This window comes from Lagopus leucura, unplaced genomic scaffold (assembly GCF_019238085.1).
Source record: "Lagopus leucura isolate 7727_CA_CO unplaced genomic scaffold, USGS_WTPT01 35276-3_obj-0_obj, whole genome shotgun sequence".
Lineage (NCBI taxonomy): Eukaryota > Metazoa > Chordata > Aves > Galliformes > Phasianidae > Lagopus > Lagopus leucura.
Genome location: NW_024966640.1, coordinates 1,140 through 28,935, shown reverse-complemented (window position 1 = coordinate 28,935; position 27,796 = coordinate 1,140). Strand labels below are relative to the sequence as shown.

The 27,796-nt window shown below is 60.2% G+C and overlaps 5 protein-coding genes across 6 annotated transcripts; 2 read left to right on the top strand and 3 right to left on the bottom strand.

Annotated features, from left to right (window-relative positions):
• The first annotated feature begins 88 nt into the window (after nt 1-88).
• CCDC103 (coiled-coil domain containing 103) lies at nt 89-4,382 on the top strand. Of its 2 annotated transcripts, XM_042893334.1 has the most exons (4): nt 89-142; nt 360-555; nt 2,051-2,183; nt 3,884-4,382. In XM_042893334.1, the coding sequence occupies exons 2-4, from the start codon at nt 413-415 to the stop codon at nt 4,340-4,342; spliced, it is 735 nt and encodes a 244-aa protein (XP_042749268.1). In that variant the 5' UTR covers nt 89-142; nt 360-412; the 3' UTR covers nt 4,343-4,382. The 2 variants fall into 2 exon arrangements, with proteins under 2 accessions (XP_042749268.1, XP_042749269.1); XM_042893335.1 differs by lacking the exon at nt 89-142 and having other exon boundaries at nt 168-555.
• A 1,204-nt stretch (nt 4,383-5,586) lies between these two features.
• On the top strand, nt 5,587-7,041 carry FAM187A (family with sequence similarity 187 member A). Its single transcript, XM_042893344.1, has one exon. It carries the CDS (start codon nt 5,587-5,589, stop codon nt 6,829-6,831), a length of 1,245 nt encoding a protein of 414 aa, XP_042749278.1. The 3' UTR covers nt 6,832-7,041.
• Nucleotides 7,042-7,715: 674 nt separating this feature from the next.
• Nucleotides 7,716-12,298, bottom strand: LOC122192697 (glial fibrillary acidic protein). Its single transcript, XM_042893342.1, has 9 exons — nt 11,868-12,298; nt 11,177-11,237; nt 10,932-11,027; nt 10,704-10,865; nt 10,457-10,582; nt 10,129-10,349; nt 9,945-9,988; nt 8,935-9,020; nt 7,716-8,812 (listed from the first exon to the last, which is right to left on the bottom strand). The coding sequence occupies exons 1-9, from the start codon at nt 12,296-12,298 to the stop codon at nt 8,771-8,773; spliced, it is 1,269 nt and encodes a 422-aa protein (XP_042749276.1). The 3' UTR covers nt 7,716-8,770.
• Nucleotides 12,299-13,582: 1,284 nt separating this feature from the next.
• Nucleotides 13,583-20,487, bottom strand: KIF18B (kinesin family member 18B). The gene is made up of 15 exons (XM_042893341.1): nt 20,172-20,487; nt 18,992-19,149; nt 18,471-18,575; nt 18,170-18,280; nt 17,259-17,456; nt 17,014-17,190; nt 16,603-16,677; nt 16,364-16,452; nt 16,101-16,212; nt 15,794-15,903; nt 15,483-15,676; nt 14,635-15,139; nt 14,434-14,529; nt 14,238-14,323; nt 13,583-13,979 (listed from the first exon to the last, which is right to left on the bottom strand). Exons 1-15 carry the CDS (start codon nt 20,485-20,487, stop codon nt 13,882-13,884), a joined length of 2,430 nt encoding a protein of 809 aa, XP_042749275.1. The 3' UTR covers nt 13,583-13,881.
• Nucleotides 20,488-21,630: 1,143 nt separating this feature from the next.
• C1QL1 (complement C1q like 1) lies at nt 21,631-26,160 on the bottom strand. Its single transcript, XM_042893340.1, has 2 exons — nt 25,586-26,160; nt 21,631-22,129 (listed from the first exon to the last, which is right to left on the bottom strand). The coding sequence occupies exons 1-2, from the start codon at nt 26,141-26,143 to the stop codon at nt 21,950-21,952; spliced, it is 738 nt and encodes a 245-aa protein (XP_042749274.1). The 5' UTR covers nt 26,144-26,160; the 3' UTR covers nt 21,631-21,949.
• Between the last annotated feature and the right edge of the window lie 1,636 nt (nt 26,161-27,796).

Below are 27,796 nucleotides of genomic sequence, written 5' to 3'. Positions count from 1 at the left end.
GCCGCTCTTCAGGCACGACGCGGGCAGCCCCGCCGGGTCCTTCGGACGGCGCGCGGCGCTGCCGCCATGGCAACGGGAGGGGCGGGCGCGGCGGAGCGGCTCGGGGCGCCGTCGCGATAGGAGCGAGGCTGCTGGGTTGGCGGTGCGTGTGGGCGGGGCCGATCGCGACAGGAATGAGGGTGCACGGCCCGGTGAGGGCTGTCGCGACGGGAATCCCTGGGGGAGCGGTGTGCGCCGGCCCGGTGGTCTGTCGCGACATGAGGGTCAGCCGCGAGCCGTTGCGGCAGCAGCGGGGTCCTCGTCGCCACTGAGGCGCTTTAGCGGGTATCGCTGTCACAACGGGAGCCTTATCCCCGCAGCTGGTCGCGCGCCGAGGCCTCCCGTCGTGGCTATCGCGACAGCAGGCGGGCCAATGGAGGCGGACGGAGCCGTGGATATGGGTGCGCTGCGGGCGGAGCTGCGGGCGGCGCTGGAGGCCGACGAGAGGCGCGAGAGGGAGAACAGCGCCAAGCTGCGCGCCGTGCGGCAGCGCGTGGGATCCTACGAGCAGTTCAGGTGGGCGCAACGCCCCGCACAGCACCGCACACAGCACCGCACACAGCACCGCACAGCACAACACTGCGTACAGCACAGCACCGCACACAGCACAGCACCGCACATAGCACAGCACAGCACCGCACACAGCACAGCACAGCACCGCACAGCACCGCACACAGCACCGCACAGCACCACACAGCACCGCACAGCACCACACAGCACCGCACACAGCACCGCACAGCACCACACAGCACCGCACACAGCACCGCGCACAGCACAGCACCGCACACAGCACCGCACGCAGCACCGCAGTGCCGCATTGCAGGTCAGCCGCGGTTCCTCCTCTGCAGAGCTCCTCCTGCCTTCCTTCCTCCCTCGCCTGCCCGTGCTGGATGTCCCAGGGCTCCTCTGTGCCTGCAAGGGGAGATGGTTTGCAGTTGAGGGAGGGCAGATGGAGGTTGGATGTCGGGGAAGTTCTGTGCTGTGAGAGCGGTGAGGTGCTGGAACAGCTGCCCAGAGAGGCTGTGATGCCCCGCCCATCGATCCACCGATGCCCGGTCCATCGAGGCCCAGTTGGATGGGGCCCTGGGCAGCCTGGGCTGCCATGAAATGTGGCAAGGGGTTGGAGCTCCATGATCCTTGAGGTCCCTCCCAACCCGGGTCACTCTGTGACTCTGTGATTCTGCCTAGGTCCTGCTGAAAGGCAGCTCGGCGGCTCCTCCATCAGCAGATTTGCAATCTAGGATGCAGGAAGCTCCTTTTGGGCAGGCAATGTGGGACACTCCTAGCGTCCTCCACTGCGTCCCCGTCCCTCACATCCACAGGAAGATCCATAGATGGATCCAGGGGGTCTATCCACTCCCGATAGACTCCAGTGCTGGAGCACGTGGCGCTGGCAGCTCCATTCTGCCTGAATGTGGCCACACTGTCGGATCTGAGTAAAGGAAAAACTTTAAAATGGCATTTATGGCACTGCTTTCTCCTCTATCCCTATAAAAGGACTCAGCTGCAGTTCTCTTGGTAGAATACGATCAAAAATCACATTCCTGCTCAGTTCACAAAATCTGCAGTGCGCTGTGGTGTCAGCAGCCAGGAGTCATCCGCAGGAGAACAGAACGGTTTCTCCCCATGGGTGCTGCTTCCCCACTTGTGAGGGCCAGCAGAGCCCTGAACCCATTTGAAAATCTCGTTACTGGGAGGACTAATGAACAACAGGCACAGACGTTCATCCCACGGGATGAGAAGAATGACATGAGCTGCTGAGTCCGGGCTGCTGCAATTAGTCACAGACGTCAGTGTAATGGGGTGGCTGAGTAAGAATGCCTATAAGAACAGAGGCCTTCTCCTGTGGAAGTCCCAAAGATACAAAATCTTCACTGTACCCCAGGAAAATGCAGGAGGAAAAAGAGTCCTGCCTGTCCTTGGGCCCTGGCTGCTGCAGAAGCCGTTGGGTAGAAACGCCAACTCCATCACCCGTGTGCTTCACCTTGTGTCCTCTTCCTGTTCCCTGCAGGGACATCGTGCTGGCGTCACACCTGAGGCCTCTAGAGAAGAAGGACAAGATGGGGAACAAGAGAAACGTGCTGTGGAACCCCTGTGCAGGCCACCCGAGGGGCCAGCAAGCCACTGAGGTGGAGATACCACAGGTGAGGGAGATGCCCTGGGCAAGGGGAGATGCTTTCTGGGGCTTCACCCATGCCTAAATATTACTGCAGAATAATTTGGCTGTCACTTTAATGCACAAGAGCTATTCAGAATTATTTCTACGTGTGAAGAAGCCTCAGAATACCCAGTTCTGAGCTGCAGGGTTCAGTCTCAGCTCCTTTTTTGTGCCTGCATCAAGAGTTGAAGACCAGATGATGGAAGACTCGGTGCCCTGTGTCTGACAGTGGCCAGCAATGGATTCTTGGGGAAGAGTGCCCTCCGTTGGCCATGCTCCTCCAGCTGGCTGCAGCCTGGAGACTGAGAGCCAGGCTGTGCATCTGGATTGCTGCATTTAATGGCCACAGATAACACATCTTCTGTGAACGGAGCCAATTCTTCTTCACCCCACAGTTTAATTATGCATGAGATGGAAAAGCGCTGTTTTGTTTTCAGCGTGCTGCCCGATGAGTTCATTGGGTCATCCTTACTTCTGCAGTTGGGAAACGGTGCAAAAATATTTTCTCCGCAGGCTCCGTGTGATGGGGCTGACATCTGCCCTGCTGCCATCAGAGGACTTTTTCCAAGTCCTGATCAGCTGAGTGTCTTCTGGAATGGAAGGACTCCGTGCTTCCATCTTTCCCTTATTTCCCTTCCCGCTCTGGTGCTGGGTTATTTTGATGCAGGCACCCACCAGATGTGCAGAAATAAAAAACGGTCACTTTGCTCTCAGTTGGTTTCCTGTTAGCCCCCAGTGTTGGCTCTGTTTTGGTGTTTTCAGCCTGTGGTGACTCCTGGCAGCCCAGCAGCACGATGGCAGTGTTGGTGGTGCACTCTGTTCTGGACTGTTCCCAGCTGGAGATGTTCTGCAAGAAATTTTTGACAGTGAATTTCGTTTGCCTGTTTATGATGAGATCCTTTTTGCAGCTCTTCTAAGGCAGCTTTGTCTTTGCTTGGGCTGAGCAGTGATCTCCCCAGAGCAAATGCTGCTCTTAATCCCATTAGTGCTCAGGCTCTGATCTCCAGGGCCTCTCCATTTCGTGTTTAGACGCTGCCTGATGCTGCTGCACCTCGTTCTCAGGATCTGTATAAAAGCCCAAACATTTTAATCCTTCTGCAGGCAGCAGTATGAGTTCAGCAGTTCAATTACATATCGTATAAGCAGGATTTCTTTTTATCCGGAGATGCCACATTGAGCTGGGTGTCTCAGTCTGGGTGCTTGATTGTGGGTGTGTGTGTTACAGGACGCTACGAGACAGTATGTGAGGCTGCTTTTATAGGGTTAGGGTGTGCACATAGGATGTATAAACTAATATGCTTTCTGGGTTTTAAGCCCTTCAGCTTTTTTCTCTTCACCTGTTTGGTTTGCTTGAGAGGGACCCAAATTTCTGTGGAATTATCACAGTCTCCAAGAGATCCTTTTCAGTGGATGGTGGATCCAGAGTGGGCAGTTTGGGTTCCTGTGTTCACGTGCCTTTCATCTCTCACCCACTCTTCCTTTATTTTTCTCTGAAGTCCTCTGGTTTCTCTTGGGCTCGATGAACCTGGTATCCCTTTGTCTCTTTGCATGTGTTGCTGCCTTACAAGCTTTGTGCAGCTCTTTGTGCCGGAAGGATCTGTCAGACATCCACGGGCTGATAAGGGGGGGAATAAAAACCTTTGTGAGGAACAAAGCAGAAAACTAGACAATCATTTTCTCCTTCAGGAGCTGGAGCAATTGCCTGGAACCTCTGCCGAATTTTACAGAGATTGGCGCAGGTACTTAAAAAGTGGAAAAGAAAAATACCAGCTTTTGCTTAAACTGGAGGGGAAGGCCTTGAGCAGAATCTTTCAGGCCGAGTTGGGTTTTGGCCTCCTGGGTGAGTTCCTTACCGTGCTGGCAGAGAACATCTGCCACGAAGACAGAGATGCTGTGCTTCAGATCTTACAGAGCCTTTCCAGCACCAAACGCTTTGGGTTAAACCTGGATCTTCTGAGCACGTCAGAAAAAGAGAGCACCAGGGATCTGTTTAGGAAGCTGCAGAGCATGAGTGGGGGTTATTGGACCCCTGGCCGTCCCTGTGGCGAAGCAGAGGGAGAAGCCAACCCCACCGACACCGACTTGCAGAAGGAAGCGGAGGAAAGGAGAGTCACAGAGCTGATGAGGTGCTACCAGGCCAGCTGAGGGAGCAGCAGTGGTTCTGCCAAATAAAGGTTAGCAAAGACTTTGTGTTCTTGTGATCTCTGTGTCCTCACAGGACAGTTCTGTAAGAATCTCTTAGGTGAGGAGAATAAATGAGGGAAAGAACATTTAGGCTGACGTGTACAGAGGAGAAACCAAAACCCAGGTAGTTCCTCCCCTTCTTCATCTCTGTCCATTGTCACTCTGGATTTAAGAAATGTAATCCAGGACATTTGACACTTAACCACGCAGCCAGGGCTGGTGAGGGTGGGGATGCAGTGCAATGTGGAAATTCTGGGACTGACCCATTTTAAGCAGGGCTTGGTGTAAACCTCAGAGATGCTGTCACCCCATGGTCCTGGACCAAGGTTTGCCTAAATTCTACATAAATTGAAATTTAGAAGGAACTGTCAGGCAGCACTGTAACAGGGGGACTCTCCAATGCTGTGTGTTATCATGTCTGGATTGATTAGCCATTCTGTTTAGGCTGCAGACTTCAGAAAGGCTCTCATATGGTACAGCTCAGCACCTGCCCACCACACTCTCCTGCAGGTCTAGTGTGGGAAGATCTCCCAGGAGTGCTGGAGAGCACAGGCTGTACTGCACTGCTCAGATTCCCTTGAATTCAGCTCAGAATCAACTACCAAGTCCATTTTGTTCAAAAGCCCAGCTAGAGGAGCAAAAGGCAGAGTCAGCCCTGCCTGGCTATATCTCACCCTCTCCCACCTTCTCTAGAAACTCTAGGCCCCCAATTTCAGGCTTCTCTTGGCACGTGTCTTGGTTTTGTGGCATGTATCTTGGGGACGTGTGTGTCCCTGCAGTCTTTTTGCCTTTGTGCAGCCAGGAAGCTAACAGAAAGCCTTTTGTCTTAAACAAAAAGGGAAGATCCTGGGGGCTCCCAGAATCAGAGCTGGGGATACTGATACATCAGGGAGGATATGAAACTCTAATTATCTTATGTGAAACCTCTGGCTCTGGGCTACAGGTGAAGCTGCCAGCAGGGAGGTTCTCCATGATCATTGTCTACAGAAGAGTTGGTAAGGCGATCCTTAATGTTTGCTTTTTTTCAAGAGAACAGCAGTGATTCCCTTGTTCCCCCCTCCATTTTGCTTCCATGGCCGTGCTACATGATGGAGCTCTCTGCTGGTTGCCCATAGCAAAACCCATAGCACAGCACATTCCAGAACACCTGGAAAGGTTTAGAGCAGCTGGAAGGGTTCCAGAGCCGTGTCCCTTGGACACCTAGGATGGAGATGGGGCTGCTGGGAGCCGTCCTGCTCCTCTGCATGGCAGATGTTCTCCACTCCTTTGCGATTGAGGAGAAAGAAGACATATTCAGGCGCATGGTGTGTCCTGCTTTCCTGATGTTTGACAACGCCGCCTACCTGGCCGACATGACCTTCGAGCTCCCCTGCAACTGCAAGCCCGAGGAGGTCTCCAACGTCGTCTGGTATTTCCAGAAGAACATGGGAGGCCACGAAACCACCGTCCTGACAGACTTTTCTGGCAACATGGTGCTCGACTCGAGCCACATCCACGTGGGCACTGACGTCCTGAAGCGTTTCACTATCCGGATGTTCAGCCTCATCGTTTTCCGTGCCCAGGTGTCAGACTCGGGCCACTACCTGTGTGGCACCCAGAAAGGGGATTTTTTTTACGGCTATGACGTGGACGTGCAGCCCACCAAGCACATCACAGTGGCGTTCTTGGACGTGGGACAGCACGTCCAGGATGATCACACGGCGAAGGCCTTCAGTCTCTTCACCACCTTCTGGGACTGGACCACGTGCGACCGCTGCGGGGTGCGAGGCGAGCAGCGGCGCATCGGGCTCTGCTACGTGCAGAGCGCCCGGCTGCACCCGCGCTACCGCACCGTGCTGCCCAACGTCACCTCCTGCGGCTCCAGGGCCGTTCCGGCGCGGCTCCAGCGCTCCAGCCGCCACCGGAAGCCCGAGGTGGCGATCCGGAGCTGCGTGGCCCCGTGTCCGCAGGAGGACAACCCGCAGGAAGGCGTGCAGGCCATCTCCAACGTCATCCACAAGCTGGGCCAGAAGCCCTGGCTGCCCCGCGTCCCCACGCAGTTCTACAAGCATCCCCTCGGAAGAGATCTGGTCATCGCCTGCCCCGGGGCCCGGCCCGAGCACGCCGTGGCGTGGGACAAGGACTCCGTGCGGCTCTACCGCTCCCGCTACCTCGTGGGAGTCAACAAGAGCATGCGCGTCTTCATCGACCACGGAAACCACCTGCACGTCCGCCGGGTCCGCTTCAGTGACGGAGGCACCTACCTCTGCTGGAGGGAGGGCAAACTGGTGGCCGGGCTGCGGCTCCGTGTGAGCTACCAGGCTCAGCGCCGCCGCTCGCTCGATGACCCCGAGACGATCTACGTCGTCAAGGCCATCGGTGTCAGCTACGTCCTCGTCGGGGCCGTCTTCATCGGCATCCACTTGTGCCGCTGCTGCTGGTGGGCGCTGCAGCACTCTGTGAGGATTTAGGGTCAATCACACCTCGCACCGCTCCCTGGTGGGAAATTTGTGAGGTTTTGACTGCTGGAAATGCGGCCGCTGCCCTCCTATCCTCCGCTCGGGGTTGTGCAGCAATGGAGACCAAAGTGGAAAGTCCTGTTGCGCTGTGGCAGGGATTTCCCACCACTGTGTCACTTCCTGGCTTCACTGAAGGCTTGTGGTGGGCTTTTAACCTCAGTGTAATCCTTTTTGAATGAATAGCTGGAGCCGTTGCAGCGTTTTCTGGCTAAGCACCATGGAGTTCTGCCATGCCGGTGATTTATTAGGGTTGTTTTTCTAAGAGGCCACTGTAATCCTCCAGACTGTTCTACTCCGATTAATTCTGGCTTTCCTTACCTTTTAAAAATCATATCCCCACTGCCCACTGTGTTCCCCAAGGCCAACCGCAGCCCAAAGCTGCCCACCAAGGCAGTGCCACCAAGGCCAACCTCAGTGACGAGGACCCTCCTGTTGCCAGTGCCAACTGTGCCCCAAAGGGATTTTAAGACACTCAGTGTTTGTGCAAGATCCTCAGCTGGAGTGATCTGTTTTTCAACAAGCTGAGTTTGAACATTTCTATTTTTCTTCTGCACCAGAGGGTGGTGGGCTGGAGCTCAAGGAGCATTGGGACACCAGTCTTAGACGTAGGATTTAGGCAGAGCCAGGAGTTGGGCAATGATCCTCATCCCTTCCAGCTGGGGATATTCTGTGTTGGCAGAATGCATTGGTCATGGCCTGGGGCTCAGGGCTGAGCCTTGGTCCCACAGTGAGAAACCTTTGAGCACCCAAAGGGCCGCTGTGCCCTGACTGATCCCAAAAACGCACCGCTCTGCAGCTTGTCCTGCAGGTTGCAGTCATGACCACCGACACAGCACTTGTGTTAGGCTTTATTTCACACCTCATGTTGTTGCAGCGTTAGGGCATTAATCCAGTAGCAGTAAGGGCTGCAAAGCACCATCCAGCTCATGGGGGACAAAGTGACCCCTGGCACTGTCACCCCGTAACACATCCTGCCCTGGGAATGGCCCCTGTGGAACCAGGATCTGCAAAGCTCAGAGCTGAGCTGGGGGATGTGGAGATAAGTGGGGTGAGGAGGCAGCACCCCAGTGGCACCCCATGGGCTCAACTTATGGAGTAAGGGAAGTGCTGATGAGTGGGTGCTGCTGTGTTAGGTGGCAGCAGGGCACGTTTAGCTTATGGTCAGTGGCTAAAATAAAGTGAGTATGGGGTCTACGGGGGCCCCAGGTGGGTGACATGCAGTGGGAGAGCGCACAGGAGACAGGGCCGCACAGTGCTGAGGGACAACAGGTTTCTTCCAACCTCTCCGGAATGGCCATGCAGAGCTGGGCTCGGGCCAAGAGCCCCCTGGACTGTCTCCTCATCTCTGGAGATGGGGGCATCTCAGCATGCTGCATCCCATCAGGGTCAAAACAGCCCCATGGCGCTGTGTCCAGGAAAGCCAACAAGGACTCCCACGCTGCTGTGCCCGTTGCTGCTCCAGCCCCACAACCGCTCTGCATCCCCAGGCACCCTGCTCAGGCCCCACTCCGTCACCCTTCTCCCCATCCCAACATCGACCTGCCTCCCCGTATGCTCCATCCTCCTCTTCCTCCTGCCTGCACCTCTTGGCTAAGCCCAACTGCTGCTCGACAACAGTAAAACATCCCTGGCCATGCAGTGCCACGTCCCCTCCAGCCCTCCCAGGGATGCCCAGGACACGGTGGGGAAACTCGAGGTGGCCTCCTGGACCAATGAGGTGGGAAGTGGGGAGCATTGCCCCCATATCTCAGTCCTGACTGGACTAACACAGGGGTGGTGGGGGAGATGAGGGTGGGTTTCTCCTATGTCTCCGGCCCCACTGCAGGGCTCCCTCGCAGCATCAGGTGGGATCTACGGAGCTACAGCTACAAGCGTGGCTGTGGCTTCACACCTACACCACTTCCTTGTGCTCCTGCTTGGACTCCTTGATCACCTGGAAGCAGAGGGAGAAGGACTGTCAGCCCACTCAGGTCTGTCTGAACATGCCTGGGGACGGGACCCGTGCACATGACAGAGTGTCTCCCCTTGGGGATGGAGGAGATGAAGACTTCCCACCTCTCCATCTCTCGTCTCCACCGTTTTGACCACAATGCTCCTCTTCAAATGAGCTTCTGACACAGACTTGGTGTCCAGGCTGGTCTCTAGGGAACACAGGGAGGTTTAGGTTAGACATTAGGAGGATGTTTTTCACGCAGAAGGTGGTGAGGCACTGGAACAGGTTGCCCAAGGAGGCTGTGGATGCCCCATCCCTGCAGGCATTCAAGGCCAGGCTGGATGTGGCTCTGGGCAGCCTGGGCTGCTGGTTGGTGACCTGCACACAGCAGGGGGTTGGAACCAGATGAGCGTTGTGGTCCTTTTCAACACAGGCCATTCTGTGATTCTATGGATGGGACAGGGTGGTGACCCAGCGCTCCCAGTATGGCCGCTCATACACCTTGAAGGGGTGCAAAAGGAATTAGTTGGGCTGAAAAATCCCAATCTGTTGGAGCGAACACTATTGGCCTTGGGAGAAATGTCAGCACTGGGTTGCGGTTGGGGACCTTGTGGTTGGGACTGGACTGTGACCTTGGGGTGAAGGTAGCACTGAGGACATGGCTGGCCCTGAGGATGTGTCTGGCTTTGGTATGTGGCTGGCCGTGGGGACACGGTTGGCACTGGGGATATGACTGGCCTCATCGATGGTGTTGGCCTTGGTGACATGGCTTTGAGTTGTGGCTGGCCTTAGGGACAAAGCATCCCTGGGGGAAGATTGGGCACTTGGTTATGGTTGACACTGGGGATGAGGGTAGCACTGGGGACATGGTTGGTGTTGGCTACATGCAACACTAGGAATACAATTAGCCTCATCAGTGGAGTTGGCCTTGGAGCCACGGTTAGCCTCAGCAACAGGATTGACCCCGGGGGAATGGTTGGCACTGGGGACGCGGCCTCGGAGATGCCGTTGGCCTTAGGGATGTGACCACGGCGTATCATCCCCTCCACCTTGGGACTCTGCAGGGGACTCTTGGGGCACAGAGAGCTGGCAGCCCATCCTACCCCCATCCCGTGCACAGCTGCAGCCTCACCTCGGATCTGCAGGTTGGAGAAGCTCTGCACAGGGACGGTGATCCTGCGGGAGCAACGGGAGCGTCGGGGAGAGCATCGGGTCCCCTCTGCCCCACGGGTGAGGCAGGAGGGCTGCAGGGCGCTCCCCAAACCCAGCAGCACCAAAAGGACCCAGGGATGGTTCGGGGCAGGGAGGGCCGTCACCTGCTCTCCTCGCCCTCCAGCAGCTTGCGGTACGTGGCGATCTCGATGTCGAGGGCCAGCTTGACATTGAGCAGGTCCTGGTATTCCTGCAGGTGCCGCGCCATCTCCTCCTTGAGGCTGCGGATGTCCTCCTCCAGCCGTCCCACCGTGTCCTGGTAGGCGGACGTCTCCAGTGCATAGCGCTCCTCCAGCTCCCGCAGCTGCCTCTCCAGGGACTCGTTCTGGTGACCACCGTGGGACGTGATGCCCTCGATGCCACCTCCTTGGGCACCCATGGTGCCACGACCCGGGGATACGTCACACCTCATGCCCTACAGTTGGCACCTACCGAGCCCCGCAGAGCCTCCAGGTCGCAGGTGAGGGCCTGCAGCTGCCGTCGGTACTCGTTGGCCTCATGCTTGGCTGCACGTAGGGCCTCTGCGTGCCGGGCAGCTGCATCTGTCAGGTCTGCAAACTGGAAGGGACACACCGTAGGGTCAGCCCTCCTGTGCCATTGCCCCATAGAGCCACCCAGCCACAGGAGAAGCCAACCCAACCCATGGAGATGATATACGGGGACAGGGTGCCACCTGCACCTTGGACTTGTACCACTCCTCAGTCTCCTGCATGTTGCTGGCAGCCATGGCCTCGTACTGCGTGCGGATATCGCGCAGTGCTGCCGTCAGGTCTGGCTTGCTGGCATCCACCTCCACGTGCACCCGGTGCTGGGCCAGCTGCTCCTGCAGCTCCCGCAGCTCCTGCAGGGAACCGGGGTCAGCGAGATGATGGATCCCCCCTGGAGCCCTGCACTGCAGCAACGTTACCTCCTCATGCACCTTCTGGAGGAAGGCCACCTCATCCTGCAGGGACCCTACGCGACGCTCCAGGTCAAGGCGAGCCAGGGCAGCAGCATCAACATCCTGCCACCGTGTGACATGGAGGGATCAGCACCAGGGTGGGCACGGAGGTCTGCCCATCCCTCCATCGCATCTCCTGTCATCCCACCCTGTCCCAGGAGCCCCAGAGAGGGGAGCTGATGCCCACTCCCCATCTCATCCCCTGCCCTCACCTGCCGGTACGCAGCCAGGGTGCTCTCAGCTTCCAGCCGCAGGGTGACCTCCTGCTGCAGCCTTCAGTGGAGCAGGGACATGTTGTTACTCATGAGACACAGTCACTTGTTACTCATGGTGGCCACTTACAGCTCAGACCGTGCTAGAGCAGCCCCACTGCACTTATATACCACCCCAGTAGCCATTTCCTAGTTCTGGTGGTCACCTCGGACCCCATCACTACCTTGGTCATCGTCCTGGTGACCCCCTTAGTGCTGCTGGACACCCTGATACTTGTTCCAGTAGACACCTTTGTGCCTGGGACCACTATGATCACGGTGGACACATTGGTCCTCGTCACCATCCTGGTCCTTACCCTGATTGTGGCAGCCACTCTGATCCCCAGTACCACCTACATCTCCATTATCACCCTGCTCCCCATCATCAATCACTTTGGGGCCACTTTGGTCCCCAGCATCACCTTGCTGCCCGTTGCCACTCCAGCACCCATCGCGCTGCCCATCACCAGGCCGATCCCCATCCCGGTCCCCATTATCCCCCCGGTCACAGTGGCTACCTTTAGTCCCCACCACCACCACCACCTCAATCCTCATCACCACCCTGGTCCCCACCACCACGTCGGTCCCCACCCCGGTCCTGGCAGCCACCTCAGTCCCCCCCCCCCCCCCCCGTTGCAAGACCCCCCCATACTTTTCCCGCAGACTCCCCAGCTCCTCAGCCAGGCCGTCCCTCTGCACCTCCGCGCGCGCCTTGGCGGTGCCCAGCAGCTCCACGCGGCGCCGCAGCTCCCGCAGCTCCTCCTGGTACACATCGGCCAGACGGGACGGCTCCTGCTCCCGCGCCCTGTTCAGCTCCAGCACCAGCACCTTGTTGCGCTGCTCCAGCAGCCGCACCTTCTCGATGTAACTGGCGAAGCGGTCGTTCAGCTCCATCATCTCCACCTTCTCGTTGGTGCGGATCTCCCGGAACTCCGAGTTGAGGACGTTGACCGACGAGAAATCCACCCTGCCCGACGTGCGGGGCGCGGGCAGAGCGCCGCGGGAACGGAGCCGCTCCGAGGGGCTCCACGCAGAGCCGCTGGGGCCGAAGCGGCGGCCGTAGGACAACCGGCGGCTCTCCATGGCGGAGGTGGGCGCGACGTGCGCCGCGATGGGGTTTTATGGCCTCGGCGTTGGCCGGAGGCCGTGCAGCACAAAGCCGGGCTTTGTGGCGCCCAGCGGGGGCGGCCGAGCGCTGGCAGCCGGCGCCGAGTGCTGGCAGCGCCCGCAGAGAGCGGGGTAAAACGCGGGGCAGAGCAGGACGCAGCGCGAGTGCGGTGCTGTGGGGCGCTGCAGGTCCTGGGTGCGACGCTGTGGGGCACGATGAGGTGCACCCCAGGAGGCCTGGCAGCGCAGGGAGGCTGCTAATTAAGGCCAGCTTTAATTAGGCAGCCAAAATGTCCCGAGCCCGTTCCAGCCCAGCGGTGCCAGAACTGCCTGAAAGGACTCAGTGTACACAGCGCAGCAATGAGACCTCTGTGCAGCACCGGGAAATGAGGGTGGGGGCAACGGGCACGGGGCCACCGCTGGCCCTGATGGGGTCCGGGCACGGGGACACGGCGGGGATATGCCAGGATCGGCACAGCGGGGCCGTGGATGGGGGACAAAGCCCGTAGGTGACAGCTAGGTGGCAGCCGGCAGCTGGGAAAACTCAACCGGGATGGGGACAACGCCGGGCCGCAGCGGACGCCAGGGGCCCCTTTACGCCCCCCCTCCATTCCCAGCTCTGCATCAGGCATCCTGCTCCAGCCCCCGGTTTGGTTCGACAGCCACAAAAGCACCTCCCCTGTGTGCTGAGAGCCCAAGTGGGGCAGGGACAGCTCTGCTGCTGCACTCAGTGGCGGCCCTTTGGGATCCCCCTCCTTTCCCCTCCCCAAATCCACGTGGAGGGATGGGGCAGAGGGTGCCCCCACTGTGATCCCCCCAGGATTTATTTTCTCCCCGCTCCCACGCAGTGGGATCAAAGCAGAGAGCTGTCACTGCGGGGACACAGAGCCAGCCCCCCCTCCTTAATGAGGCGAACGAATACAGAAGCTTTAATTAGAAGCTTCGAGCCTGAGAGAAGACAGAGGGAAGAGCAAAGTAGGGCAGAGAGCAGTGACCCCAGTCCCTATGGGGAGCAGTGCATGGGACAATGGGGCCAGAACATAGCCGGGGCTGCAGGGTGAAGGCAGCCATGCAGCTTTTGGGACCTCAGTGCAAAGCCATCACCTCTGCTGGTGGCCCCAAGGACCCCCAGAGACCCCCCAGCAGAGGAAGAAATACTCTGAAGCCCCAAAGGGACAATGGGAACCCAGCCCTGCTGGGAGCCCAGCACCACTCTGAGGCTGAACGGGGGAGAAACAGCCCCACCTCTCTCCTCATTCCTTTGGGTTGAAGCTGTAAGATTTATTAAAAGCGCATAGCAGTGCTTAGCATCGCCCATCTGTCAGCATTCGACACCCCGAGAGGGGCTGAGAGGGAACAGCAGCGATCCATCTGCTACAGAATAGTGGGGCTGTGCAGGGGGAGGGGGCAGGAGGGAGCAGGGACAGCAGCCAGGGGACAGCGGGGCAACGCTTGGGGTGGTGGCCCTTCTACCTCCCTGGGTGTGAGGAACAGGTGTGGCAGCTGCATTTGGGGCCGTGTGAGGGGTCCTGGATGTCAGGGACATCAGCAGAGTGGCTTCACAACTTTTGAGATGGGGGCTGTGGGGCACCATCACGTGCTGCCAGCTCTCTGGGGCCACCCTGCCCCTTCCAGGTGAGCCCAGGGGGAGGATGCTCTGAGGGAGAAACAAGAGAAAGGGATGAAGGAGATGAAGAGGCAAAACCTACAAAACCCTGAGCCAGCCCCATCCTTACAGCCATCCCTAGACCCCCACCGCCCCTCCCAAGGATGCAGCCACAGGAAGGAGGCAGCAAACCCAAAACACACGCCCCACCATCCCCAGACACGCCAACACACCGACACCAGGTATTTTGCCCCAGGTGTGAAGGCGTCAGGGATGGAGCATCACGCAGAGGAATGCCTGTGGACTCACCTGGGATGGTTTGGGGCTGCGCCGGCCGCCGGCTGCTGCTCGAGGTGATGTGGCTCTGGATCCCACCCAGCGAACGGGAAGCAGCGCTGTGAAGGGAAAGGGGACACATGGGGATGGCCCCGGGCTGACAGCAGGCAAAAAGGGGGTCCCAGCCCCACACAAGAGTGCCCACAGCAGCAAATGGCTGCCATCTCACCTCACTGCTCGCCTTCGCTTCTGCGCAGACCCTTTGGAGATGGAGGACAGCTTTGGGATGGAGGAACCCTTCATGGAGAACACTGGGATGGAGGCTCTGCAGGGAGGAAGAAGGGTCAGAGGGTCCAGCCCTGGGCCCAGAAGGAAAAGGAGGAGCAGGTTCTTTGGGATGCTGTTTGTATCTAAGTGGTACAGCACCCACCTGGGCACAAAGGGGCCCTCCTGCTTCTTTAAGGCACACAGGGCATTCTCCCAGCCGGGGAACCGGGGCAGGCTGACGGCTCCCGGCTTGGCAACATCCTCAGAGAGGCTGTAAGTCACATTGAGGTCGCACACAGTCGGGGTGCAGCAGTTCTGGGCTGCCGATGTCATCAGGGGCACACGCCTTTTGGTGACAGTCAGAGGGCAGATTTTGGGGGTGCAGCACGGCGGCAGCTGGGGGGATTGGGGCTCTTTAGGGCACGGGGTGCTTGGGCTCTGCAGTGCCTCCGCTTCCCCCCCGGTGCTCTGTGAGGATTTCCGCTGGCGCTTCGCCTGCATGTTGAGGCTGTGTGGTGTTTCCAATCTGGAAGCGTTGCTCATCTCGGATCTCCTCCTCTTATTCACTGCCAGTTTGGGGCTGGAGAGCGGAGTGAGCTGCTGCAGGCGGCGTAGGGCAGCCCTCGTCATGGGGCCGCCGGGCTCAGGGCTGAGCGTCGGGGCTGACGCTAAAGGAAAAGCAACACACACAGTCGGCACCGTCTGCAGCATTCCCACACATCTCCAGCCCTCAGCATTGCCCCCAAGGCTGTCATTTCCCAGCAGGTATCACCAAACCACGTTCACATCGAACCCAGAGGGACAGAGCCACCGCAAATCCTAAAAGCACCACAGTGGTTCCAAGGGAAACGTGCTACCGCAGGGCTCAGCCTGGAAAACAGAGCCTGCAGAGCCTTCAGCCTCGATGCTGGGTTCATTTGTGACATTGGGGGCGAGGAGGCAGAGCTACAGACTGAGCAAGCCATTCAATGAGACCAGAAAAGAAAGGAATCAGAGCAGCTGGTTGCTCACCATCACAGCCCCACTGTGTCCTCAGGGCTGGAGGGGCCCCGCTGGTGTCTGTGGGTTCAGGGCTCACAGCTGCTTCCTGCTGCACCAAGAGCTGCAGCTCCTCAAATTCGGAGACCATGTCAGGAGTGAGGAGATTGGCAGCCTTCAGGAGGGAGTATTGCTTCTGGGCAACACTCAGAATGGTGGCTACGAGCCTGGGACAGAGGAGAGGACAGTGTCAGATAAATGGGTCTGGGCAGCCCCTCTGCTTCCAAAGCATCAGTCAGCTTGGGCCACCTGAGCAGGAGGGGGCGCACAGAGGAGGGACTCACGTGTCTATGTGGCTGTGAGACAAACATTGTGGAAGGTGGTTCGGTTTCTTCATTCCCAGCTGGAGATCTGCCTGCTGGGTGGGGCTGCTGGGGGGCATTTCCTCTGGGACCTGGAACAACATCCCAAAGCGATCACTTATCTGACCCAAACGGAGCTGAGTCTCATCCTCCAAACTCCTTTATCTAAAAGCTGAAGGGTTTTGCTAGCAAAAAAGGAGCTCACACTAAGCCAGCACCCCAGGACTGAGCTCCTGTCCTCTGTGCCATGTGGGCATTTGATCCCCAGCCCTCCCACTCTTTCTCTCACCTTCTCCTCTCCTCCCAGCTGAGCATCCTGCCCAGCTCCCAGCTCCTGCTGCTCCCCACCACTCTCCCTGCAAGCAGTCGTGACTGAGCAGCTCTTTGGGACAGCTTCCATCCTACAGAAATGAGGAGAGAGAAAGAAATCCATTGGGAAAACAGCCACATTTGGGTTGGATCAATAAGGATGATGTTTGGGATTCCCAGCCCAGCTTCCTTTAGGGCTCACCCCAGCTCTGCCTCTCCTCCCCACTGGCCCCACAACCTCACCTGGGAGAAGGCAGCAGTGCTGGTATTTGCTTTCCTGTATCCTGGGCAGCATCCTCATAGGCACGGAGCTTGGCCCGGAGATCTGCCACCTGTAGAGAAGGATCACCTGCACCACAGCTGTTTCAGCAGCCCCACAGAGCCCAGAGCTCTGCCAGCAGGCAGCACTGTGACACGACTCGCAGAGGAGCTCAGAGGTGCACACATCAATCAAAGCACAGCTAAAAGACAGAGCACCTCACCTCTGTTTTCAGCTGCTCGCAGATTGTGGCATATTTACTGATGTGGCAGTCGAGGCTGAGCACATTGCTCTTCAGCTGCAGAGACAGGGATGGGCAAGAGGTCAAAAGAGCAACGGGGCTGAGCTCAGATCCCTCCCAGTGCTGGAGCAGAGGCTGCAGATGGCACGAGCAACGCACGGGGACCTGCTGTCCCTGCCACCAGTCCTGCTGGGATGAGGGGCTCCGGCACAGACTGTGAATTCAGTGTCCTCAGCATCAATCGGCCAGAGGGGCTGGATGCCACAACCCAACACACCACCCAACCTGGAGCACAGAGGCACCCACTGACCCTCCCCGCACACTGGGGCAGGCTGTGAAACCCAACTCCTTCCCACCAGCTCCCAAACCCTCAGCAGAAGATGAGCTCCTCACCGACAGCTTGATCTCCTTGGCCCTGTTGGCGTACTTGAGAGTGTTGTAGGTGTCCTCGTAGGCCAGGGAGGAGGGGCTGACAGCAGCAATCATGATGGTGCGGCAGTTGCCACCAATGGAGTCCTTCAGCAGGCGCGTCAGCTTGCTGTCCCGGTACGGGATGTGGGTTTTCTTGCTCTGCACCGAGAGGGGCTGCTCAGCTTTTGGGCCCTGGCACTCGGCAGGGCATGACAGGACAGCACTACCTTCGCATCAGCCAACGCATTGATGACGTTGATGAGGGCCAGCAGCGAGCGGTTGATGTTTGCGCCCTCCCGGAGACGCTCTCCTTTGGTGTTGGTGACAGAGGCTCGCTCAGAGCCTGCCAGGTCAATCAGGCTCATCTTGGCAACCCGCAGGTCCTGAGCAAGGCCGACAACACGGTCCTGCTGCTTCACGTAGATCTGCGAGCGCAGAGACTGGTGAGGCCACAGCGCAACGAGGATGGACAAACCCAGCGCTGGGGGAATCGCCCAGACATCGCCTCGCAGTGCCTGGGAGCACCGGGAGCACCCAGGCTGCGTTCTCAGAGCTGAGCCCAATTCCCGTGTCGTATCCCAGTCCTACACCCTCAGCAGCCCACGCCTGGCTCACCAGCAGGCAGAGCTAGCAGCAGGGAGGGCACAATTCCAGCGCTGCTAACGGCTGTGCAGCAGGCAGGAGTCCAGCGCCCAGCAATGCACCCGGCTGGGAAGGCATCCAGACACCTGGACTCCCCCTGCTCACAGCCACCAGGTTCACACAGAAATTGCAGGCAGAGCCCTCAGTCTCCCCACGCAGCCGTGACAGCCCTGCTAATTCAAGGAAGGGCCTGGCTGGAATTGAAATAGAGTGGCTGGTTTGTGGGGGAGAGCACCAACACAGTGAGGACAAAGAGAGCAGGGATCCCGGCTCTGTGCTGAGGGGGACAATGGGACAGATAAGCCCTGGAGATCCCAAAGCCACAGGTGGAGCTCTGGGCAGCCCAAGCTGATGTGGGGCACCCAGACCACAGCAGCAGTGCGGCTGGGAGCCTTGGGGGTCCCTTCCAACCCAACTTGTTGTGATTCCGCAGTTCTAAGATCTTCAAGGCTCTTTTCAGGCCAACCATGCTGTGGTTTTATGGTTCAGCCCTCACCTGGAAGACCGCGTGAGAGCGGGAGGAGGTGGCGTTGGCATCCGTGGGGTGTTGGGTCCGGTTTTTGTTGCCATTGGCCAACATCTCCAGGAGCTGCTCTGCTGATTTGGGCTGGAATCGAGCAGAGGGGTGGATATCAGCAGGCTGGGTGCCCCGCGTAGCCACCACAACAACCCAACGTTAAGAAATGACAACTGGGATGTAAGGCACCCCGCTGCCCTGCAGCGTTCCCTTCAGCTCAGGGTCACATTTGCTGCTAGGACAGCATTGCACTGAGCCTGCGCACAGCCTTTACACCCACCTGGTGGAAGGAGAGCCCCTGGACCACGACTCCTTTCTCTGGATCCTCCCGGATGGCCAAAGGGCCCTTGGGTTCCAGCAGGTCGTGGATCTGCTCATTGTACACCTGGAGCAGGGAACAGGCGGCCCGTTACCCCAGCATCAAGCAGCTCTGTGCACGAGGGTCACAATCTGATCCGATGAGTCCTTCCCACCCCAATCCCTGCAAGGCGCTGCCCAGGCGTGACACAGAGCGGCTGACAGTGCTCTAAATGCAGAGGACAGCTCTCGAGGGCTTTACTTGCAAGTCACTGCGCTGCCGCTCCTCCTGCGCAGCCCTTTCAGATTGCTATGCAGACTGCAGGCACCGCGGCGGCTCGGTGAGGCAGAAAAACTTCCCATTCTCTGCATGGCAGGAACCAGCAGCACCAGTTCCCCACCAGTTTGGTGAGCCCAAATCCAGCTGGGACAGCAGGCATCCCCAGCATACTGCAGCACTACGGGGTCAGCAGCAGCCCCAAAACACATGGGGAACACGCATACCTCCTGGTAGGAGACGAGCACCTCGCAGCTCTTCTCGTCCCTCCTGGCCTCAATCCTCCTGTACAGCTCCGCCATGGTGAGGTACATAATGCCCGGGCTCTGCTCTGAGCCCAGCATGGTGTAGGTTTTCCCCGCTCCCGTCGCACCGTAGGCAAACACTGCGAGGAGGGAGAGGGGTGTTTGAAACTGTCAGCAGCGTGACGGCCCTGCAGCAGACACTGCAGCAGAGCGGGTCACTCGCAGCCGTCGCAGAGCGGTTCAATAGTTAATTACCCTCAGCACTGTCTGCACAATTCCCCCAGTGCAATTTCTCTCTCGTTTCAGCTGTCAGCATCTCTAATTTAGCGGATAAAGACAGGACGAGTCCCCACGCCGTCACCCATTCAGACGCTTCAAGGCCACACTCGAGCCACCCTACAAGCTGAGCACCCCCAGGTCTCCATCTCTCAGTGAAGGAGGTTCTTTCTCCAGACCTTGCAATTCATCCACATTCCCCAACCCTTCAGCCCCCTCTCCGAAGCATTAGCATTGGAACAGGACGCTAATCTAGAGAACCTTAGCCCTTCTCCCCGTTAGCAAGGCTTTGGGAATATCTCATTTGAGGATCTGGGAGTTATTTCACACAGGCAGAGACAGGAGATGCTGCCAGGTGGGCACGGTGACAGAGCCAGGAATAGCATCGTGCAGCCCCAGCGCCCAGCTCAGCGCCGTGCAGCTCGTTACACCACGCTGCTGACAGCCTGCAAGCAGCACGAGGATCTGCAGCGCGGGGCAAGGAGCATTCAGACCTGGTCTGTGTGCACTGCAGGGCTGGGAGATGCACAAGGAACACAGCAGCTCCCAGAGATCACAGCACAAGTCCATCTCACCCGGCCTCCTGCTCAACAGCTCTCAGTATTCTCTCAGTCTCCCCTGTGCCAGGGACGCCCCGCCTCGACCACACCTGCAACCCCCAGCTCAATGCTGAGGGCAGTTTAGCACCGCCTGCTCCTGTGCTGCTGTTTTATGACACATTCCCTCTCTCATCTTCTTTGGGTTTTCCACCATGCTGCCACAAATCAAGGACTGAGATGGCAGCAGACACAGACACCCCTTCCCACCCTGGGGACCTCCCTTGCAGCACAAAGGCCACATCCTGGCTCTGCTGAGGGTGTGTGGGACAGCCCCCCCCGGGCCGTACCGGAGCAGTTGTAGCCATTGAGGACTCCATCCAACACCTCCCTCGTCGTGTGCTGGAACACCTCCTCCTGCGTGGCCCCCTCCCCGAAAACACGGTCGAAGACGAACTTGAGGTCCTTGCCGCGGTGTTTGGGGCCGCGGGCGGGCAGCGCGGTGCCGGGGGGTCCGCCGGGCTCCTCGGGGTCGAAGACGAGGATGTGCTGATCCACGACGTGCAGCACGGGCCGCGCGGCCCCGTCCCGTTCGCTGGGGACGGCCGGCCGCACCCGCACCATTACGGCCACGGCGCCGTCCTCGGGCGGGGCGCCCATCGCCATGGGGACGGCGGGCTCGGCGGGACGCGGCCTGGGATCCGCGCACAGCGGGGTGAGGGGCGCAGGTGAGCCTCGGGGCACAGCCTGAAGGGGGGCCGCGGACCCGCACTCCGCAGCGCCGACACCCGCTGTCCCTACAGCTCCCCGCCGCCCACCCCTCCGCCCGCGCCGCCCCCGTAGGGCCCCGCCCACCCCTACGGCCCCCCTTAGAGCCTAGAGGGCGCGCCGTTGACCCCACGGGCTCTACAGCACCCGCGCTACGGGCCCTACGGTCCCTCCCTACTGTCTGTGCCGACACCCCGAGGCCCCGCAGCCCTTCAGATCCCACAGCACCGCTCCGGCCTAACAGCCTTCGTTTGCGACCCGAGGCCCGAGGCCCACGGCCCCCAGCAGGCCCCAAACCCCCGCTCAGATCCCGGCTGTTTCCCCTCAGCCCCACACCGCCCCCCTCCCCACTCACCCGCCACTTCCGGCCCTCCGCATTCAAATCTCCCGGCAGCCCCTCCCGCCTTTCTGATTGGCCGTTCGCTCCGTTACCTCCCGTTGGCTCATCCGAGTCACGTGACATTCAGCCTCCGCGCGGGACATCACGGGACTTGTGGTCCCGTATCGCGGGGCTAGGGGCGGGGCTGGGGGCGGAGCAGCCTCTAAAGCCCGGAGGGCCGAGCCCTTCCACGGGGCCACCTCAGGCGGGGGGCCACGTCCTGACACGGCGCCATGTCCTGACACGGGGCCACGTTCTGTCATGTATCCCGTGTTCTCACATGGTGCCAACATCCCATCACAGGGACATGTCTGACCGTGTGCTACCATGTAGGCAGCTCCTCTCATGGGGCCACGTCCCACCATGGGGCTACATTCTGCCACAGGGCCGTGTCATGTCGCAGCTTCCCCACACCACCCCCCCCTGCACAGCCCAGCCCCACAGCGGGCACCATGAACCCCCGAGGGGACCCAGCCCACTGTCACCCTGCAGGGACAGTGAGGGGACAATGACAGCAGCTCCCACCTGGACTGCAGCACCTGGGGACGGTGCCCCGTGTCCTTGGCCGGGCTGAGGGGGGACAATGAGGCCAGCAGGTGCCATCCCCAACCCTGGTGACATCCCGACACAGGGACAAAGACAGCACATGGGGAGAGGTCACAGCTCTGCTTTACCATGGAGTCACCCGGAGCCAGGCAGCTCCCCCAGCACAACCCCAGCACAAGGTACCCCATACAGACCCACATCCCACGGGCACTGAGTGGGTCGCAGCCAGGGGACTGCCCTTCTGCTCCCCCCGCCCCGATTAGCAGCAATGGGGTGAGCGTGTGATGGGGGAGGGGGATCCTGGGCCCCACAGCCGGTCATAGGGCTGCACATGGGGATGCCGTGGGGCTGGGTGGGTGTGGAGCGATGCCATGGGGCGATGCCATGGGGCGATGCCATGGGGTGATGCCATGGGGTGATGCCATGGGTCCAGGCTCAGTCCGAATAGATGATGAAGCCCGAGAAGGTGCTGTATTTGTTGTTGTTGCCGCCGTGGGCTTTGCCCCCGTCCAGCTTGATGAAGACCTCATCACCTGCATCCAGGTGTAGGATGACGCTGTTGCTGGCATAGTCGTAGTTCTGGTCCGCATCCTGCGCGATGGCACTGGCCCGCACCTGCACAGGGGACACAGCTTTAGCCCACCTGCATCCATGGCCCCACTTCCCTGCTGTGACCCCTCACCCAGCCACCCCATGGGGCCCCATTTCCCGTTTCATTCAGGCTTCTTTGGACCCATTCCATGGGTGATGGGACCTGGATGGAAGAGATGGCACTGGCGTGGGGACAGCGGTGCCGTTGTGGTGCTGCTGAGCATTGCCCTGACCCATAGGCTTGAACATTGGGTTATGGCTCAGGCGTGGGGCGGGAAGGGATACTTACATCTGTAAAAACCCACACGTACCCAACGGCCTCGTGGCCACCCAGGGAAGTGGCACTGCGGCTGCAGCTGATAGGGAATTATTGGGGTAATCAAATCTGAGCCAGAGCCTTGCAGCGGGATCTCAGTGACAGTGACAAGGCAGCAGGTAAAAAATCCCAAGTGAAATGCAAAGCGGCACAGCAGGGAGAAGCAGCTCCTAATTAGGACTGACAAGAATGGGCTCTCCGTCGGCTCGCAGGGAGCAGCCCCAACCCTGCAGCTGAACGGACACAACCACAGCCCCGTGGCCGCCCCTGTGGTGCTGCTACCACAAAAGCCATTGGGGCAGAGGCAGCAGCATCCCCAGACCTGCAGGCAGCCCACGGCCATAACAGATCCCACCCATCAGCCCCTGTTTACTCTGGAACCTACTGATGTCCCAGCACACCGCCCATCCCCGCTGCAGCGACTGCCATCCGTCTTCCCTCGTTAAGGAGCCGCCTCGTCACCGCGCGCCCGCCAGCCCTTGGCTAACCAGGGAAGATAAATGGCTCCATGGCAGCAGAGCCACCGCGTTGTCCCAGCAGCCGTGTCCCCAGGACCAGAGGGGATGCAGAGATGGGGCGCAGCAGCTCCGTGCTTCAGTTTTCCCATGGCGCTGCCCGTGGGAAAGGAGAAGAGCCCAAAATGGAGCCCAAAGAGCCCAAAGCAACCCCACGGCTGGGAGCTGTGCCTGCACCCAAGGGATGCGGGAAGAAGTGCCCAAAATGGGGACGTGGCACCTGGGGAGTCCTGTCACCAATCCCACTGACCCTACGGCTGTGAGCTGCCCCCAGCAGTGTCCTGGCCACTGTGACCACTGCAGCTCTGTGCCCACCCAGTGCAGAGGGACATGGAGCGGTGTTTGAGGGCACCCCGTGTCTTTGGGGTCCGACACATCACCTTTGGGTGCACCTGGGCTCTCCCAGGTGTGGCCCCATGGGCACATCCCTCTGTGGGGTCACACTTTGGGGACCGTCCCCCACTGTCCCCACATCCCCTCAAGGGACAACACTGAGGACATCCATCCACCTTCCTCCCAAACACAATTTTGTCACCCCGTGCTCACCGAAACAGCGACAAGCTAATACAAATAATCATAATTAATGCTAATTAATAACCAGGAGCAGCTCCCCTGGCTCTCATTAACTCGAGCGGCGCGGCCGGCGCTGCGATGGACACTTCTCCATAGGGAAACACTGGGGCATCGCCGCTGCGGTGCGACCTCACCACCCCGGCTTCACTCTGGGCTGTATTTCTGCGACACAAACCCCAATTAGAGCTGTGATATCGTGCTGGCAATTAACACCCGGCGCGTGGGGACGGCTGCGAAGCCGGCGCCCGACGAGGACGGCCGTGACGATGATTAAGCTGTATTGCAGGCGCACGCCCGAATGGGTTTATTTACTCTTGACAGGAGCTTTGTAGCTTCGGGAAACGCAGCTGTTAGTGCCGGCACGAGCCCGCGGCGTGGGGATGGCAAAGGGATGGGCAGCGACCCCGTTCCCAGCTGGGTTTTGGGATTCTAAATTACTGCGTGGGATTATTTGGGAAGGAAAAAAACCATCCTAGTGCTGGGGAGACGCTCAGCGCAATGGGCACCGCGTGGGGGTCTCGGAGTTGTTGCCGTGGGGATAAGCACAGAGCATCCTGAGTGTCCTGAATGTGGGGCTGTGAGCCAAGGGAGGCAGAAACCAACAGCTGAACGCCAAACCCAACTGCTGGGCAAAGCTGTGGCTCACATCATGGGGGGATGTGGATGGCAAAGGGATGGGGCAGCGACCCCATTCCCAGCTGGGTTCTGGGCTCCTAAATCCCTCTAAATCCCATGGGGCTCTTGAAGAAGGAAAAATCCCATCCAGGTGCCGGGGTGATGCTCGATGCAATGGTTCTGCGCAGTGACGCTCAGAGGCAACACCACGGGGACAAGCACTGAGCATCTCTGATGCCTCAGATCTGGGGCAGTGAGTGAAGGGAGGGAGAACCCAACAGCCAAAGGCCAAACCCAACTGCTGGGGCAGAGCTGTGGCTGAGGCCATGGGGAGATGTCACCCCACTGAGCTCAGAGCCTCTCAGTGCAGTGTGACATTTGCAGTGCGACAGCCACAGCTCCAGCAAAGGGTTTGTGTCGTGAGGATGCGACATCACCTGGTAGCCTCAGCCATGGGGATGGTGGAGATGTGGGGGCTGCGGGTGGTGAGGATGGGGGCAGCTTGAGCACCGGGGCAGCGGCCCCACTGTGTGTCACCCAGGGGCTGTCACCGGGTGGAGGAGATGTCCCATGGGTGCACAGCAGCTGGGGATGGAGACATCTGTCCCCAAACAGGGCTGAGGAGCAGTGGACCCAGTTCTGGGTTGGGCTCACACTGCCCTCAATGTGGGTTCAGCACTGCACAGCCCTGCAGTGTCCCCAAAACCACCACAAATGTTGTCCCTGCATTGCTGTCCCCAGGGCACGGCCGCTGGCACGCACCATGGGGACACGGCAGGGAGCACACAGACAGCCCACGGCACAGCAGGGCACATTGCTGGGGCAGGAGAGGGACCGAAAGGGGACCCATGGGGACACATCATTGCTACCAGGAGAAGGATGGAGCATCCCAGGGTGCACATCCCACGGTCAGGAGGAGATAGGAGACCGCGGGGTGCACCTGGGGCACATCATTGGCACTGGCAGAAGGATGGAGCATCTCAGGGGTGTGCATCCCAAGAGCAGGGAGGGACAGAGCAACGTGGGGTGTGCATCCCATGGCTGGAAAAAGGACAGAGCAGCCTGGGGGTGCACATCTCATGGCTGGAATAGGGATGGAGCACCCTGGGGGTGCACATCCCATGGGCAGGAGGAGGATGGGGAACCTCAGGGCACAGAGGGTACCTGAAGCACATCATTGGCACTGGGAGGACGGAGCACCCTGGGGGTGCGCATCCCACGGCTGGAAGAGGGATGGAGCATCCTGAGGTGCACACTTCATGGGCAGGAGAAAAACAGGGCACCTCGGGGAGGGACCTGGAGCACAACACTGCCACTGAGGGAAGGACGGAGCATTGTGGGGGCAGACATCCCACAGGCAAGAGAAGGACAGAGCATCCCGGGGCTGCACAAGATGAGCATCCCATGGGCAGGAGAAGGACAGGACCCCCGAGGACCTCCCCGGACCCCTCCATCCCGTACCTGCCCGTTCTTGCAGAGGTCAGCCCACATGCTGGTGCCGTCTCCGCCGCGCATCAGGACGTGGTAGGTGAAGAAATAAGTGCCGGGGATGACACAGGTGAACTTCCCCGAGGCGGCATCGTAGCTGTTGCCCAGGTTGGTGACCACATCATCGAACTTGAGGATCTCGTAGCCCTCGTGCGGGTTCTTCAGGCCGGCGTAGAAGGCGACGCGCGGCACCGTGCTGTAGGTGGCCGTGCTCACCGCCCCCGTGCCCCCCAAACCCGGCAGCCCGGGCGGCCCCGGTTTGCCCGCTTCGCCCCTCACCCCCGGCGGGCCCGCAGCGCCCGGCGGGCCCGGTTCGCCGGGGGGTCCCGGCGGTCCCGGTTTGCCCGGTTTGCCCGCTTTGCCCTGCGGCCCCTGCACCAGCGTGGAGGGCGGTGGGATCGGGCCGCCCCCCGGCGCGGTGCCCCCGTAGGGCTCGCAGAGCATGCGGCAGGTGCCCAGCATCTCGTAGCGGCCGTCGGTGCCCGCCGAGCTCACCAGCACCGGGATCAGCACCACCAGCACCAGCACCATCACCACGCCCGCAGCGGCCGCCAGCAAAGTTTTACGGCCGAGGCTGAGCCGACGCCCGGCCGGGGCTGCTCGCTGGGCCGGAATGGTGCCGGTTTGGGGGCGGGCAGGGCGGTGGGGTTCGGGGATCGGCGGTGCCGCTCCGCTCCGATCCGCTCCGCTGAGCTCCGGTGCGCTCCGCTCCCGGCCACGCCCCCCCTCGCCAGGCCACGCCCACGCCTCCTGTGACCACGCCCACTGCCTGTGCAGACACGCCCGAGCACTCCTTGGCCACGCCCTCTCAGTCGGGAGTCACGCCCACTTCGCACAGACCACGCCCCCTCCGCGCAGTGATTCGCCTCCAGCGCCGCCCGGGGAGCGCAGAGCCACGCCCCCAATCTGGCCACGCCCCCAGCCGGTGCGGCCATGGGGTGCAGCCCCGGGGACACCCACGGGGCACGAGGGGTCAGAAGCACCGCCACCCCGTGTCCCCTCTGTGTCCCCGGCGGGGCCAGGGGTGGCTCAGCCAGAGGCACTGCTCCCTGGGTTTGTCACCTGTGTCCCTGCTGGCCCGCGGAGGGGATCCCTGTGACATCTGGGGACTTTCGGTCACACCCCATGGGGACGCACATGTCACACGGAGACACACGGTTGGACAGTAAGGGGACACACGTGGCACACGGGGGACGTCGCAGTCACACAACAAGGGGACAAATGTCAGCCACAAGCTCAGGGTCAACCCTATACCCCCAAAGTGCCCCACAGCTCCCACCCTATAAGGACACCCCAATGCGCTCTGTCCCCAAAGTGACCCCACTGCCCCAGCTGGGACCGCTGGGGACGGGGAGCAGGACCACATCTGCACCCCAGTGCAGCCCATGGGGCCGCAGTGCCGCACTGCCCCTCCGCGGCCATCATCACTCCACGTCCCCAGCACGTCCCCATCACCCCAACTCCTCCCAGCCCCACGCACGCACCGCGCTGTGACCCACACGGGCTGTCGCTGCTGGTGGTAGCGGGGCTGAGCGTGCCGTCCCCAGCAATGCCACCCCCACGCACATGGCACTGACGGTGACGGCGGGGACGAAGCCCTGTGGCACACCCCGCTCTGTGCCCGGGGCTTTGGTGGCCGCGCTCCGCCGCGTGTCACCCTGCGTTCCGCAGCCGAGGACCGGGGGCTGCGGGGCCGAGCGCCCGCTCGTCACAGCCGGCATTGCGACGCGATGGGAGCTGACAGCCGCCCGCGGCGCCGCGGCCGAATCGCAACGGGGACGCGGGGACCGGTGACACCCATCAGAGTGACACCACAGCCCCGAGACACGCGGCCGTGGCGCTGGCTGTGGGGGATTCGGGGGCTTTAAGAAGATTTTGGGGTTGGGGTGCCGCCCCTGCGCTGTCCCCACGAGCAGTCACCACGTGAAGGATAACTGCGCTCCGCCACCGCTTCCCCGCTCCTTTTCTCCCTCTCCCCTCCTTTTCCTTTCCTTTTCTTTTTTAATGAGCTCCTAAAAATACGCCTCGGCGAGGCCATGGGCTCCGTGAGTCACCCACCGGCGCAGCACTCCCACGGGTGGCACAGGGCTGTGCGTGGGGACGGGGACAGGAGTGGTGTGCCACGGAGGGGCCCCATTGGACACCCCCAGATTGGATCACAGCACTCGCCTCATGCCGAGGGAT

Coding starts and splice junctions, on each gene's coding strand:
- CCDC103 (XM_042893334.1), top strand. CDS start 413: ATGGAGGCGGACGGAGCCGTGGATATGGGTGCGCTGCGGGCGGAGCTG. Junction 556..2,050: donor GGATCCTACGAGCAGTTCAG/GTGGGCGCAACG, acceptor TGTTCCCTGCAG/GGACATCGTGCTGGCGTCAC. Junction 2,184..3,883: donor CTGAGGTGGAGATACCACAG/GTGAGGGAGATG, acceptor TTTCTCCTTCAG/GAGCTGGAGCAATTGCCTGG.
- FAM187A (XM_042893344.1), top strand. CDS start 5,587: ATGGAGATGGGGCTGCTGGGAGCCGTCCTGCTCCTCTGCATGGCAGAT.
- LOC122192697 (XM_042893342.1), bottom strand. CDS start 12,298: ATGGAGAGCCGCCGGTTGTCCTACGGCCGCCGCTTCGGCCCCAGCGGC. Junction 11,028..11,176: donor CCCTGGCTGCGTACCGGCAG/GTGAGGGCAGGG, acceptor ACACGGTGGCAG/GATGTTGATGCTGCTGCCCT. Junction 8,813..8,934: donor TGGAGACGAGAGATGGAGAG/GTGGGAAGTCTT, acceptor CTCTGCTTCCAG/GTGATCAAGGAGTCCAAGCA.
- KIF18B (XM_042893341.1), bottom strand. CDS start 20,487: ATGGCGATGGGCGCCCCGCCCGAGGACGGCGCCGTGGCCGTAATGGTG. Junction 17,191..17,258: donor ATGCGTTGGCTGATGCGAAG/GTAGTGCTGTCC, acceptor CTCTCGGTGCAG/AGCAAGAAAACCCACATCCC. Junction 15,904..16,100: donor AGCTGGGAGGAGAGGAGAAG/GTGAGAGAAAGA, acceptor ATGTTGTTCCAG/GTCCCAGAGGAAATGCCCCC.
- C1QL1 (XM_042893340.1), bottom strand. CDS start 26,143: ATGGTGCTGGTGCTGGTGGTGCTGATCCCGGTGCTGGTGAGCTCGGCG. Junction 22,130..25,585: donor ACCTCTGCAAGAACGGGCAG/GTACGGGATGGA, acceptor TCCCCTGTGCAG/GTGCGGGCCAGTGCCATCGC.